This window comes from Mya arenaria, chromosome 16 (assembly GCF_026914265.1).
Source record: "Mya arenaria isolate MELC-2E11 chromosome 16, ASM2691426v1".
Lineage (NCBI taxonomy): Eukaryota > Metazoa > Mollusca > Bivalvia > Myida > Myidae > Mya > Mya arenaria.
Window position 1 is genome coordinate 36,987,080 of NC_069137.1, and position 16,087 is coordinate 37,003,166.

The window sequence follows — 16,087 nt, forward strand, 5'->3', positions numbered from 1 at the left end:
TATTATCAATTAAAGTCCGGTAACGAACTCGTGTAGTCGCTGTGTGTGATAATGTGATACGTGCGATATGTGTTATCTATAATCGTCATACATTTAATGGGTATAGATAACGTATGCATCGTTATATATAATAAATAGAATTTACACCCTCAATTTAGTTGATCGTTTTAAACTGAAAGGTTAAAGGGACTAGACACCAGACGATACAATTTCGAGAAAAAAAGTGAAAAAAACTAACATAAAATTGATATCTTTGTGTACAACTCATTCAATCTTACTTACTGATGTATCACATCGCTAATTACATATATTCTTTCGCAGTTTTTACTTTATAATTTAATGGGTTTGTCTTCCACGTAAACTCGAAGTTAATTTAAGCGTCGCTTAATGTATCTATACTTATCATGTGACTTTCACATGCTAAATTTACACATTATAAACTTGGAAACCATTATACGCTATTTCTAAACGTGCAAACTCAGACGAGACAGCGACGACAGATGATGTAAAAAATGTATACTTTTCAAAATGAAAATAACCTGAATTAGCATTACTTGATAAAATTTGTATCTGAACGCCTTAAATGTTATGAACATAACATGTGTGATTGTATATAATGAAAAAAAAAAGATAAAACAATTAACTCGCTTCTACATAATGTATAACAATCAACTGAAGAGTATATTTCATTCATTTATATATTCGCTCATAATAATAACATAGAACTGCATCTATACTAGTATCCCAAACCGTAGGCCATCGATCAACGGGTATCAAATGGGCAACAGAAATTCGATTGAATTGGAAATATATGGTTTTGTGATAAAAAAATAAATATTTCTGACGTCTGGCAAGATCAAATTTTAGCAAATCATTCATGCATAACAGTATATGATTGCTTTCAAAACCCAAAAAGTTAAAGATGTAATGCGCATATCTATAAGGTGTTCGTAAAGTAGATAGGCACCTAAGATCTTCAACAATCATTGTAATAATAGAATAATTATATCTACAGGGAAATGTCCAGTATTCCTTAATTTAACTAGATCCTGTTTAAAGGCAATGTATTAAGGCCCAAGGTTAAACAAAGATTAAACAAGAGAGCATAGCCCCACAGGACAACTAGCATAACATTCTTATTAAATATCGTCCTCGGTAAATGTCGCGTTAACAGCCCATCAAAATAAAATTTATCATAATCGTTAATCTTATTGCTTTACCAAATTTCCAATCCATGGTTATATGTCTGTGGGTAATTCAAGGATTTTCCTCAGAATTAGATATTTTCTTAACATGACTATATTATGTTTTTAGAAGCAGACTAGGGCCATATTCTAACGCCTCACTCCCCATAAATTTCACGGACCCACCTCATTTTTCCGTGGTGGGTCAGTTACAGACCAAATAATTGATAATCACCTTACACTTAACTTTATTTTAAGATTTGAATCCAAGTGTTTTGATTGAACAGTAAAAATATCTCACCAATGGACTGAATGGAATTCCTGAGGCGTGTCTAAGGACAATGATAAATTTAACTTTAATTAATACAGCCACATGTATAGTGGCGGATCCGTGGTCTATGTAGTAACACACTTAACTATCAATTCAGGGGTCGCAGGTTCGATTTCCCGTCGCACCACTAAAAAATTCCAATCTTCTTCCGGGAGGGATGTTAATTTGGGGGTAAAGAACCAGGGTAGCTCTAACCAGGGTTACATTCTGTCTGTACACGATGCTCCGAAAACATAAAATGACTAACAAATTTATCGGAGCACTCGCGGAATGGGCAAGGCCCGAGTTCGAGTAGAAATAAACTTACACACCACCTCCACGTGTATTGGTGTGCTCGGTACTTGCTTAACACAGGATAGTTGTATCTCTTGAATCGGTGTATTACACCGACCACTTAAAGAACCAAGAAGTCTCTTCGAAAAGGGTTAAGGTATCGCACTCTCGGATCGCTTGTGTCTCACTCTGTTTCTTCTAGTCTTCTAATATTTGGATTTGACCAGGAAGTGCAGTCACAGTTATATCTCATGTCAAAACACAAATTAAGTCTTAATGGCGGGTTCACACCAAAGCGCAGCCAATAGGCGCGGACAGACCTTGATAGATTCAAATAAACAAACAAACTGTCAGTGTGGTTGATCCGTGGACGTTAGTTGTAATACACCTGACTATCCCCCAAAACATTATGACGAAGTGTTTGAGGGAACTAATTACCTGTACTTTAACAAACTCCGGTTATAATAAATTATTTCCATACATAGTGAAACCAAGTTGCCCACTACTCGAGAAACATTAGAACATAAATCATGTTTTAATAAGATCATATTACATATATGAGCATCAACTGGTCAAATAATTTTCACGAACCTTACCGTGAGCTATCTGGGCGACTTCAATCAAATCTGATAAATGCTTTTGATATGGATCATTGATAAACTATATGTGCAACTGAATGGCGGTTTCTCGATGCTAGCACATATTTTAAAAGTTAAATACCTAAATTAGTAAGGTTTGCGATATATCAGCAACGGTTGTATGCAATAGTAACGGTTTGGATACCGACAGTAGCGAAAACAACACATTGTACATAGCGACAAACTGTAAAACAGAACAAAACAGAATAGAATAACACGAGGTTATTATAAATATATTAATGTTAATGAAATACATGTAGATACATGTATTGGCATGACATCCATCATTGGTCTGCTATAATTATTGTTTTGCATAGCAGAAATAATTTGACGACATGTCAAATTTTAATTGTCTCCCTCATATTGAATTTGCAAACATTATTATAATTATCATACGCTTAGCCGAAATCCGTTTAGTGTTAAACATGAACTCGAACTTGAATTGTATTAAATATCCATGGCCTATCACAGGCAAACAGATTCAACAAACAAAATGCAACGATCTTTGTTCGGTGATGTTCATACTTGTGTACGGTGTCAGCACACACCGAAATGCATCCGGGTCGTTGTAGTGATTCAAGAAGTTATGAACAGTGTAAACTTCTCCCAAATTAGGAAGCATTCGACGATGTGTACATTGCATTCGTGTGTGTATTTTTTTTAAATTTACACTCAATTTACATGAATATCATATTCAGTGTGTATATATATATATACCACGTGATAAATTGCGTCATAAATGCTACGTCGGAAGGCAATGTTTTGATTTGAAAAAAGACTTTAAACAAAGATATCTTCACTATTTCTTCACCATTTTAAATGAAACATAGCATAGTCTACGCCGCTTACAGCGCCCTGCCTTCGGTCTTTTACCAGAGTTTGATTTAGAGTTTAGTTTCTTTACTGAGCTCTTCGACAAACCTTTTCACAATACGGCCGTCTGACGTAGCACTGTCAAAGCATGATTTTGGAAACAGGTTTGTCGAAGTGTTTGATGAAACTAATGACTTTATCCAATTGCGGTAATAAAACAAATGCGGGGCTCTTTAAGAGGCATAGACTGCCCTTTGTTTCATTTAGAACGGTGTTGTACAAAAAAGTAATCGTTGATTTAAGTCTTCATTTTAAGCAAAATGTTGCATTCCGACGTAGCATATATACGTAATTTATCACGTGGTACACACACACACACACACACACACACACACACACACACACACACACACACACACACACACACACACACACACACACACACACACACACACACACACACACACACACACACACACACACACACACACACACTGATATTTGAAGATATTCATTAATGTGACTCGGCTTGGATGGATATTTTGCATTATTCCTAATTCCTAATAATTGTAATGTTGTCAGTGTAATGTATTCAACAGACCCATATAGATATTCACACGATCTTGAATCTAATCAATAACTGAACAATAAACATACATGCAACTGTTAGCCAGAGGTGGGCTTATCATACACAGAGTCGGGCTTATCAACACTGAGCTCTGATTGGCCACTACACTATGACTCAAGACGTGTGAAATTCTTTAAAAAAAAATGGTATATGACTTTTTTAAGAACTAATTTCGATCGAATTAACATACAAAAGTCATATAAGATTCATATATGTGTGTTAAAACAATACGCTTATATTCATTTTAGCATTGTATTTCAGGACTAAAACCAAAATAAAATATAGGGTACGAAATGAAAACATGTATATGCCGGGTACGAAATGATTAAAAATCGGAGGGTTCGAAAACACTAGATCCCTTTTGCAGGAAAGTGGATCGATGAACCCAGAGATACGGCCATGACTGTGGCACATGGACGTTATAGACGTTATAGAAATGCCAGATGGTAGACAAAAAGACGAAACTATCGTTATTAAGCTTTTGTACTTGTGCAAATCTTTACGGGTTATCCTGTGCAATGTCATGTATTATGTTAAACTTTATTTGGTAATAAATTAGATAGCTTTATCATTAACACCAGAAATAATACTTGTTTTAGTAGATCTAGTATTATGTATTTCATGTTAAACTTTCTGTGATATAACTTATTAGGACTCTAAATATCATGCAAATACAATATGTGATATATCTTATATTGATGTAAAATGTACTGTTATTGACATAATGCACGAATAAAACTACTACTATATATAGTTATCTGGTGTAAAATCAACATACAAAGTGTTTGTGGAAAATACTGTTAAAGCCGAAATATGTTCTGCAAATTCATGATAAAGTGTTGAACTGGAGTAATTTAACATAAAACAAAGAAGGGATTCTCATTTCTTCCGACGCCGTACATTCTTGTGGTTCAAAATAAAACCGGTTTTACTCCAGAATTAATCGATTACAATATGTGATAAAAATCCATCAAGCACGTCTAATTTTACCCGGAAGTTGTCGTCAGTGTTAGCCGAGCCGGTTTTCTGTTGAATTTCCACAGATTTGTTGCAAATATGGGGATGCTGGACATGGATTTCCTCGACGATGTTCGTCGAATGAACAAGCGTCAGGTTAAAAATATTTTTCAAATGATTTCATCGATATTTCTTCTGTAAAACATCGCCATATTTTGTAGTCCGCATTCATTTTTGTGGATTTCATTTTATAACAACTGCATTGAAAACTATATGAAACTGATTGCATCCGAAATCAGTAAAAATACACTTCAAAGGAGCACCTCACCCTGGATAAATTTATAGCTGAGTTGTGACCTTTGGTTAACTGAAACAATAGTCAACCCAAGGCTCAGTCAGTAATGTTGGTGGTCTGGAAATCGTGGAAATAAACCATCCAACATGCACATTTTTTCCCTGTGATTCACATCTATCATAGTTGTGTGCCTGGATCTGCCCAAATGATAATGAGGGGAGGAGTGGACAGTGTCAGTAGAGCTGAACGGTAGTCGGTTAAATTTAAATCTGCATACATGTTTTATAAATGTCAATCTTCTCCTTTCAGTTGTACTACCAAGTCCTCAATTTTGGTATGATTGTGTCTTCTGCACTGATGATATGGAAGGGTCTTATGGTTGTAACAGGCAGTGAAAGTCCCATTGTGGTAGTGCTCAGGTAAAATTCAGCAAATTTCTTATTCTCTATTTTGTTTATAATTAATAGTATCTAGAGAATCTAAGACATTATACCAGTCTTTGAATCTCAAACTGTTTGTGAGCAAATTTCAGTTTTTAAAGTATTGTCAGCTTGTTTGAGATTTGACTCACATGAAAGATCTTGGTCTCTTGTGAGTGAGAAATGTCAATAGATTTTTTTCAATTTTCTTGTTAGCTGGTGTGTTTTTTCCTTAATAAAGAAGTCGAGAAGCTCTTATGTTTTTTCACTGACGACATGATTTGAAAAGAGAGGATCAGCATTCTACATATCATTCATTCTACAGGGGTGTAGATTGTCTTGGCTACATAGTGCTCTGTATTGAACATGTAATTGTAACTAATACTACCGGTAGCTTGTGTGAAATTTAATTATAGTTTTTCATCCAAAACATCCGTAACTTGGACATATGCGATTCATTTCGTTAAACATCATTTCAAAGTTTTCATATACCTACTGGTAGCTAAACTGTAAAATTTTGAGATATTGTCAAAGTTGTTTTTGTGTGATAAATTTAAAAGAAGACATGTTGCAAGAGACAATACACATCGCCCATTATGCTGATTTCTCCTTTTTATTTCAAAAACAACAGAGTAACTTGGTGTTTGCTACAAAGCAGATCTCTTAAGTTTGAATACCCTATAAAATATTATATGTTTCAAATAATGTCTTTTACAGTGGCAGTATGGAACCTGCATTCTACAGAGGTGACCTGCTATTCCTCACAAACTACAGAGAAGAGCCAATACGGGTCGGAGAAATTGTCGTCTTCAAAATTGAGGGGCGAGAGATTCCTATAGTTCACAGGGTTTTAAAAATACATGAAAAGTGAGTTAAAGTTTAAAGACTTGTTTCAATGAAAATAACATATAGATTTTGTTCTCTGCAATTCTAAACTAAATGGTATTTTAAGTTTTATTTTTTAAATAAATATATGCATTAACAAATGTCTTTGTCAGTGAACATTTCCATTTTTATCTTTTTTACAATAAGACAGAAGAATGGTTATGATTATATTGTTTACAAGTATTTCGCTGAAGTTATTGGCAAGAGATATGTATGTATTGCAGACTTTCTAAAATTAAGGAAATAAACCTGAATCCTGATTTTTTTTCAGGGAGAATGGCACTGTTAGATTCCTTACAAAGGGAGATAACAACTCAGTGGATGACCGAGGGTTGTACGCCCCTGGACAGCTCTGGTTGGAGAAGAAAGAGGTGGTGGGAAGAGCAAGAGGGTGCGTACTTGGCTTTATGTTCTTGTCAACAATAGTAGCTGTTTCTGTTGATTTTTATCTTAAAATAGGTTTTCACCAGGTTTTCGAATAGTAAATCTTGGTTATTAGAATGACGTATGCCCGGGTGGGCATTGTCAAACTTAAGTATGAAACTGAATATCTTAAGTTTGGGTTGACATATCTTGACAATAATTTGTATATAGGAAAAGATTATCAATTGGAGACCTTACATTGGATTGTGTTTGGGGCCCTAGGGTCAAGGTCACTGTTACTAAAAACAGTTGAAAATGAATAACTTAAGTTAGGGTTGACATATCTTGACTAAACTTGGAATTTAGGAAGAGTTTATGGAACCTTTCATTGGATTGCGTTTGGGGTCAAGATTATGATCACTGTTAATAAAAACGGTTGAAACTGAATCTCACAATGAAGGCTGAAGTTCTTATGTCGATCATTAAAAACCTGGTTTCGTTGCTTTGCGGTGTTTTTTGTTCTTTTATAGCATCCATTTATAGAGGTATGTCTAAAATGCGAAAAGCCACAAAAAGTCAAATTTTGTTTTTGCCATTGTTTTAAATCCTGCTCCATATTCTGTTCACATGAAATATATTTGAAATTTGATTATATTTTATATTATTTTTTTATAATTGTTTTTGTACTTATTTCTGAAAATTGAGTCTGTCAAACAAAAGGGCACTTGGGGTGTAGTAAAAAAATAGCAGGGTGCCGGAAAAGGGCAGCGGGGCACCCCACCCTGCTATTTAGGTCTAACTAGAGCATTGCTTGAATTTATTTTTTTTTACTTACAATTTCTGTTTTACAGGTTTGTGCCTTATGTGGGGATAGTTACAATTCTGATGAATGATTACCCAAAATTCAAGGTAAGTTCATGTAGTTTGGTAAAAGTCTTTAAGGAAACTCAAATTATAGTTAATGTTATGGTACAGTAGAACACTGCTATTTCGAACACCGATAAACCGAATTAATCGGTATTTCAAACTTTTTTTCAGTCCCGATTTTTTCCTTTTTTATTCAATGTAAAAATTAATGTTTAAACCGAACTTCACTATTTCGAATAAATCAATTTTTCGAACTAAATATATGGTACCAAATACGTTTTTCACGTGTATTTATCAATCTTTATTTCAAATTTGAAACTGTGCACAAAAAATAGTCGATTTAATTTTGAATCCGCTAGCAGACGACCCATGCTCCTCGCTTTGTTGTGTTTTCACACCTACGCTGACATCGGCGTGACAGACCAATTAACGTTATTATAAGGTGCAATTATCGCGGTTTAAGGAATGCCTTGGGTTAATTGGCGCAGGTATGGAGCAAACAACGGTATCGAATACAAAGAGTGATTAATGTTGAGTAATATTATTTGTATATAACAGATGTTTTTCGGTAAAATCATCATTCGAAATATCTGCCGCAACAACACCCATCGATGCTTTATTCACTCGACCCACTGCACTGGTTGCAGCCCTTCAGCTTTCAGGTTAATACCATCCTTGAGTTTGTTATGGTGTATACTTTTTTATGTATGTGTTACTATAATATATATATGTGTCTTACGATTTGTATGACAAAAATGACAAACACGTTTTCATATATTTTCAGTATGCAATCTTGGCGTGTCTAGGGGCGTTCGTGTTAATACATCGAGAATAGCCGACATCACATCATCTACACAGCTGAAAGTTGCCCATTTACTAGTCTTCATAATACTGTGAATTGTTTTAAGTTTTAAGGGTATTATTAAAACCTCCAAGCCCTCCACTGGTAACATGACTACTGGGCTGGTATTCAATACTGGTCTCAATTGGATCTAAGAACGATGTAGCTAATCGGATTAGACCAATAGAGCAGTCATTGAAATTAGACCTTTGGATGAACAAGCCAGAATTCATATACTATAGCTTGGCATCAAATTTTTGAACAAGCCCTGCTATATAAAATTCAGAATTTGGGCAAGCCCGGAAGATATTTTACCAGTGCAGGGTTTGCAGGCTTGTGTTAATTTGGACTACTGATACTCATAGAGTGAAAAAATTATATGATGTTTGACCAAAAGATTAACTTAAGATGAATATTAAATACCAGCCCTGGGCTTGCTCGAATTCATTAAAGATCATGGTTGATTTTTGTCTTTAGTTTATAGCGGCAGTTTCTCAGACCATATTGACAACCTTTTATTTTTTTGTCTTGGAATGAGCCAAATTGTGTGTAAATGTCTGGAAATCAGTAATATAAGACTGCAGACAAAAGATCAGATTGCAGTTAATACTATTTACGTTGAAAATTGATGTTTTATGGCTGAAAGCGTTACTAACACTTCGAAAAAATGATAATTTTTCTTTTGAGTTTCCCAAACAATTGAAATCTGTTATATTGTGTCACGTGAGTTATCTTATTTCACTGATTTAAAAGCATTTATGCCAAAATCAGCTGATTTTGATTCATTTTTTTTTTTTAAAGGTGTCAAATCGGTCAACCTGTGAGAGTGCAGCTTTAAACTGAAATTATCTTTAAGTGTCATATTTTCATTATTTTGCTTCATAATTGTGCACATTTGACTTTAATCAGTATCTTATATGCACACAAAAATAAGGAAATAATCAACGTGTTGCCATTTGAGCCTCTGAATTATATTTTTAGGACATTTTGACATTTTTTGAGCCAAGCACTTCTAGAGTATGAATTTTGTCTAATTCTCCCAAATTTCAAATTAAGTGACTGAATGTTCCAATTTGTTCAGGTCGTGAATTGATATCAGTATACTATTAAATTTATTGATTATTTTTCACTTGCTGAGGCCTAAAAAAAAAATACATTTGGTTCGGGTTACCCGACCCTACCTACGGAATAGGCGCCGACCCTAACGTTTTTATAGTCAGTTTGAAAAAAAAAATGAAAAACTAAAAAAAAAAAAAAAAAAAAAAAAATTTCTTTTTTTTTTTTGCTTTTCAATATGTAGTTTAAAACCTTAAATGCTTAAGATCAGAAGATAACTTTAACACCATTCTCCAATGATGAAAATGACATTCTTATATAAAGCCTAATAAAAAAAATAAATAAAAAAAATTAAAAAGCCTACCTACCCTACCTATTTTTGAAAAGGATGTAACCCTAACCAAACAATTTTTTTTTTTTTAGGCCTGAATTTAATTGTATACTACAAAAATATATTTTTGGCTGTCGACACTAAGCAACAACACTCTTAACTCAACTTGAATTTATGATAAGGGGGAATCCAATTCAAAAGGAAAAAGATACATGTTTATGAAAAAATGATCTTGCAAAATAAGTCACTTTACAATATTTATTTTGCATTTTGGAAGGAAAAGACTCCATCTCTTGTTGTAATTATGGATCGATTATGAACCATAACAAGGAGAAATTAGTATTGTAGTAAATTTTAGAATTATCAGGGTTTTTTTGGCATTATATCAGATATATTTACACAATTTTTTTTGGTAAAATAACTTAAAAAAATATCCAAAACTCAATGTGAACTGTGTAAGTGTATTATGATATGGTTTGTGAAGTATTCATATATATATAGTGATGAATGTAAAAAATCAACGCATACATATTATTTAAGTTAACATTTTTACATAAATTGAAGCGTTATGAATACATAATTTATATGTACATACATAAAACATGACTCTGAAACGAGCTTTTGTCGGTGCATTGCAATTTGCAATTCTTTCAAAATGTTTACGAATTTACTGGTAACATTCTATAAAAACTTTGAATGAATTCTATGTAATATTAAATAAGTGTGCTTATATCAAATCGACATAGTATTTATTTCTATAATTCTGTATAAGTGAAGAAAAATGCTTAACAAATATATACTTTCTTACTTTTTATTAGTTTTTTTTAAGGTTATTTTATGTCTGTGTTATATCCTTAATTCCTTATCATATATACTATATACATGTTACACATCTTCGTCATAAAATTCATTTGTTTTCATTAGTTAAGATCTTTAGTTTAAGCTCATTTGTTTTATTGAATTTATAAAGTCGAATTACATGTATTGTCGTAGCCTAGATGCCGTTATCAATCAGCGCTACATAGGGCAAAAGCATTTACTAAAAACTCATACATGATATTTTAATAAAACTTGGTACGCATGTTGCCAGTGACAATATATACATGTATATCAAGGCCCATAACTCTGACTTCAATAATTGTTGAGTGATGCTCCTTTTTTCGATTGTGAAAAACAGACAGACATTCTTTTGCTCAGAATCTTACTAGGTCACTTTACTAATTTGTCAGACATACATTTTTCTTTGGAACTTACTAATAAACTAGCAGGAAAAGAAACTATGTACAAGAAGATAAACATCTAAATCTGACACAGAGAAGTTGGATGGGGATATGTGAGTCATGTCAAATTTTGGACCAGCTAGCGGGCTTGATCGTGTGGAAGACCATGAATAAATGCTAACTTTCTTAGTGTTCAATGCAAAATACCTATCAAATGCCTCTATACTAGCTTTTGCACATGCCAGTGCTTCGAAATACCTCACTTCATGAGTGGTGAAATTAAAATTGGTGGTTGTTTTTGTAACTGAAAAGCAATTCTGCAGGAATTATCTGCTTAATGGAATTTTGGTTGTCAAAGCTCTTCTAAATGATTAAATGAGAGTCTTTGCGGTGTTCATCAGAAAAGGGATGAGTCTGAACACTTCAAATTTATGCACCTTTAATACAAAGCATTATTCCCTCATAGTTGTTCATGAAAGTTGCATTTGAAAGGATTCTTAGTTCGTACATTTTTGTGAGCATAGTAGCTTTATTCTTCTAGGAGTCTACCATCGTCAGCAACCTTTGCAACCATAGTCCTTAATTCTGTTCAACTTCATACATACCATGGGACAATTGATTGACAAAATCTCGTTTTAATGAATATGCATGAGGCAGGGGAGACAACTTTTTCAATGAATTTGCATGATAGAATTTAACATTCTTTAATAAACCTTTATAGTTAGTTGCCTCAATAGCCCAGTGGTCTTGTCAGCTGTCAAAAATTATTCTACTGAAACCTACTTGCATACCTATTCCCATTCCAGGTTTGGTAAAAATATTTTTCTACCGGAAAGCATCAGAATTCTGGTACTTGGATCAATTAAACTGCCTCATTATTATTCATAAATCAAGATTTTCCTACCCAAATCGCCCACGGTACACAACAAAGCATAGAAGATGGAAGTCCATGTAATTTTGCTACCAGAGAAATGAAGTTCAGGGAAAAAATGCTGTAAATGTCTCTCCACTCTGAAACGTTGTATTATATCTCAACCACATACTATTTGCTGCATATATTACTCTTAACATCATGTTTTTCAATCAAAATTGTATATAAGAATATTAAGACTATGAGGAAAGAAAAAAAATGTGACTGCATGTGTTGTAATTTATGTTGTCATGGTTGAAGAATTCTAATATTGTCAGTATTTGCAATATTCTGTATTTTGTGCATGGGTGTAGAAAATTATGTTGAAAAACAGTGCAATGTTGAACGTTGCCATTTTACATTAATATTATGGCGCTATTTACTGTTTTAACTTGAGTGTTCTGTGCCCAGTAATGAATCTGAGTGCACAATAAACAATAAGTTAACAATGTGATTAACGAGATCGTTGTTAACTTCTAATTGTGAATTATTTTTTGATGTGCTTATATATTTGAATAAAACAGGTACGTCTGAAATAGTTGTCTTAAATTTTGTTAGATATACTGTAGATAACAAGTTTATCCATTGATTAAACTTCCAGAGCAGAAACAATTTGAAAGTTAACAACGATGGCATTAACAACTGGCCCCTTGATGCATTTTGGTAAATTGCTTTGGAATATAAAATATTCGTTCATTATCACTTAAATCTTTGAAAAATAGCAGCTTCTGTGAAGTTTTAAATCCAGCTGTAAGACAGCGAGTAATCTCGCTCATGTTGAAAAAATTGTATGCTTTTCCAACTTGAGAGAACTTTTTTTGCATATTTAAGGGACTCGTTAACGTTTATTTGGTCGGCCATTTTTTTTTTTAATTTGTTGGTATTTATTTATTTTATGTATTTTTATGAACATTTAACACCAAGCAGCAACAGGAAGATGCTCATATGAACAGATTTTTGTAAATCCAAGCCTACAATATGTAAATTTTCATAGTGTTAAAACCAGCTTTCAGCAAGATAATCAGTCACTTTTTTAAACAATATTTTTAACCTTTGAGCTTTAGATGCATTCTTTTATGATAATTTATCATTGAAGCAAACTATTTTTTCACTCTTCACAAAAGTAATTTAACAAAAAATGAAAAATAAAATGTCTGATAATATAAAATTTGAGCATGTCCCTTAAAGTTGACAATTGTTTTTCTTCAGTTCAAAGGTCCGCTGCTTTCTGTTCAGTCAATTTGTATAAAATACTAACTTTTTTGCATGTGAGATCCAGTTGGAATAAAAAGAAGCATTTATTTCCTAGGCCAGTTAAAAAGGGCCATAAAGCATTATATATATTTTCAGAGTTTAATAAGTAATTTATGTATGAGTCAATGAGTGCTTGATTGTAAATATCATGTCTGTTGTATTTGAAGGCTATTGAAATTGTTTTGTTTAGTGTCTGAAGAATACTTGTAATATTATGACTGAAAAAATAAATAAATTGGTGTAAAGTTTCTTCATTTGTTTTCTTGTGTATTGGTGAATCTGTGACAGGAAGTTGTGTACATGTGCTTATTTGCGAAAACTTTAAAATTAATCTTTTCCTGAAATAATTTAGTTTTGTTGGTGTTTCAAAGAAAGGCAATGTATTATGTCATTAATGGGAAGACATTAATTTTTGCTAGAGTTGTCTGTCAAGGCCATCATAGCAGTTTAAGGGGCTGTGTCCATTAGGGTTAGGAGCTATTTGGTTATGTTTTCTACTGAAAAGTTTTATGGGCTTTTTTAAAGGAGAAAAAAAACCATAAACCTGAAATGTTAGTGTGTCTGTCTGTCCATCCCTCCCGAATTGTATCCACTGCATATCTCTTGAACAGCTTGATTTTGAAATCACTACCCACAAATATTCAGCATTTTGATCAGTTGTGCAGAGTGAATGTTACAAACAGCTTGATTTAAAGTCAAGGTCACAAAGGTCAAAGGTCTGTGCTGAGCGCATGTTTCAATCAGCTTGGTCCAAGGTCAAGGTCAAACTTACAGGTTAAAGCTCATATGAATACATTTGATGAGCACAAATTTAAATTTCAAATAACTATTCACAAATGTTCACCATATTGAGACGAAGTGCTGAGCGCATGTTTCAATCAGCTTGGTCCAAGGTCAAGGTCAAACTTACAGGTTAAAGCTCATATGAATACATTTGATGTGCACAAATTTGGATTTCAAATAACTATTCACAAATGTTCACCATATTGAGACAAAGTGCTGAGCGCATGTTTCAATCAGCCTGGTCCATGGTCAAACTTACAGGTCAAAGGTCATATTACATGACTACATATTTTGTCCGCTTGATATCTCATGAACAACTCAAAGGATTTTGGAATAACTCATCACAAAGGTTCATCATTATTGAGATGATGTCACACTTAAGAGGTCAAATGACTATTCAACATATTGCCACGATGTGCAAACAACAATTTTTGATTATAAAAACAAGTGTCCAATTTTATTGCTGTAGTATTTTGTCATGGACAATCTTTAAATTGGCCATAACTGGTACTGATGTAATTTGGTACACAAGAATATTACCGCAATAGACACATCTATAGTAAGTAATTAGCCTGCCCATGAATGCCACTTTGTATGTAACATGCCGAAGATTGTATACACATGGGTTTTAAAAAGATGTTGATTATTAATGATTTCACAATGTCTTCAGGAAAGTGATGACAAACATTTCCAACAGGCAAAAAAATCAGAAGACTATTGTAACCCTTGATCTACTGGCCCTTTTATTTAAAACAAGCATTTTCAGTGAAAAGATATCCCCGCCAACGATGGCTTGTTTGTGCTTGATGGCTTGTTTGTGCTTGAAGGTTAAAAAAAATCTCAGAAAGAATAAGATAAGCACATTGGTTTTACTGAGAAACGGCTGCAAACAATGATTTTTTAATAAATCAAGGGCAATAACTCTAAGGAAAATTGACCAATCCAAAAGAAAAATAGACAGGCATCATCACAGTATGTTGGTTCTTATTTATTCCAAGTGTCATGAAATTCTACCAGCTAGTTGCATAGAAAAGGCTGCAAACATGGATCTTTTAATAAATCAAGGGCAAATAACTCATATAGAAATTACACAATCCAAAATATAAATAAACAGGCATCATCGCAGTATGTTGGTTCATATTTATTTCAAGTTTCATGAATTTCTACCAACTTTAAGTTACTGAGAAATGGCTGTAAATGAGAGTTTTTCAAAAAATCAAGGGCAATAACTCCAAGTACAATTGACCAATCCAAAAAAAAAATGAACAGGCATCATCCCATTATAGTAATTCATATTTATTTTAAGTTTCATGAAATTCTGCCAGCTAGTGACTGAGAAATGGCTGTGAATGTGCATTTTTCAAAAAATCAAGGGCAATAACTCCAAGGACAATTGACCAATCAAAATTTTTTTTGGACGGGCATCATTCCAGTATAGTGGTTCATATGTATTTTAAGTTTCATGAAATTATACCGGCTAGTTACTGAGAAAACGCAGGTGACGGACGGAAGGAAGGACGGAAGGAAAGAAAGACGGACGGACGGACAACGCCATTTCAATATCCCCCTCCCTATTTCATAGGCAGGGGATAATAAGTAGGGGTCATCTACTGGTCAAGCACAACCTACTGAAGTTTGATGGTCCTAGGGCGAAACCGTTCTCAAGTTGAAGGGCAGACTGAAAAGGTCTACTGAACAACAAACCTTCTGACCAACAAACCTTCTGACCAACATTAGCAAACCTTCGAAAGGGCATAAATACCTTTTGAGTTTTTCCCCTTGCAAGACACTTCTTGTTTTTAAGGGACTCACTCATGGTTAAAAAATGCACTTTTTTATTCCGAAATAAAGTTTGGCAAATCATTAGCAGTGTAAAAACTACGATACTGACAGCTCAGCCTGGAACCCTTCAGCAGATGTTGATATTTGCTCAAATATCGTCTTTGAAGACCACAATTTTCAATTGCATTACAGTGGATTTCAACGATTTTGTCTTGCTATTGTTTGATTGACATTATCATGTGATGTTATTAATGTAT

The 16,087-nt window shown here is 33.6% G+C and overlaps 1 protein-coding gene across 1 annotated transcript; it reads left to right on the forward strand.

Moving 5' to 3' along the window:
- The first annotated feature begins 4,851 nt into the window (after positions 1–4,851).
- On the forward strand, positions 4,852–13,515 carry LOC128222073 (signal peptidase complex catalytic subunit SEC11A). The gene is made up of 6 exons (XM_052930860.1): positions 4,852–4,980; positions 5,429–5,538; positions 6,256–6,405; positions 6,695–6,814; positions 7,638–7,695; positions 8,438–13,515. Exons 1-6 carry the CDS (start codon positions 4,924–4,926, stop codon positions 8,486–8,488), a joined length of 546 nt encoding a protein of 181 aa, XP_052786820.1. The 5' UTR covers positions 4,852–4,923; the 3' UTR covers positions 8,489–13,515.
- Positions 13,516–16,087: the final 2,572 nt, after the last annotated feature.

What these genes read in the sequence shown, in the direction of transcription:
- LOC128222073 (XM_052930860.1), top strand. Translation starts at nt 4,924, where the DNA reads ATGGGGATGCTGGACATGGATTTCCTCGACGATGTTCGTCGAATGAAC. An exon ending in GTCGAATGAACAAGCGTCAG is followed by an intron (nt 4,981 to 5,428) that starts GTTAAAAATATT and finishes TTCTCCTTTCAG; the next exon opens with TTGTACTACCAAGTCCTCAA. An exon ending in GTTTTAAAAATACATGAAAA is followed by an intron (nt 6,406 to 6,694) that starts GTGAGTTAAAGT and finishes ATTTTTTTTCAG; the next exon opens with GGAGAATGGCACTGTTAGAT.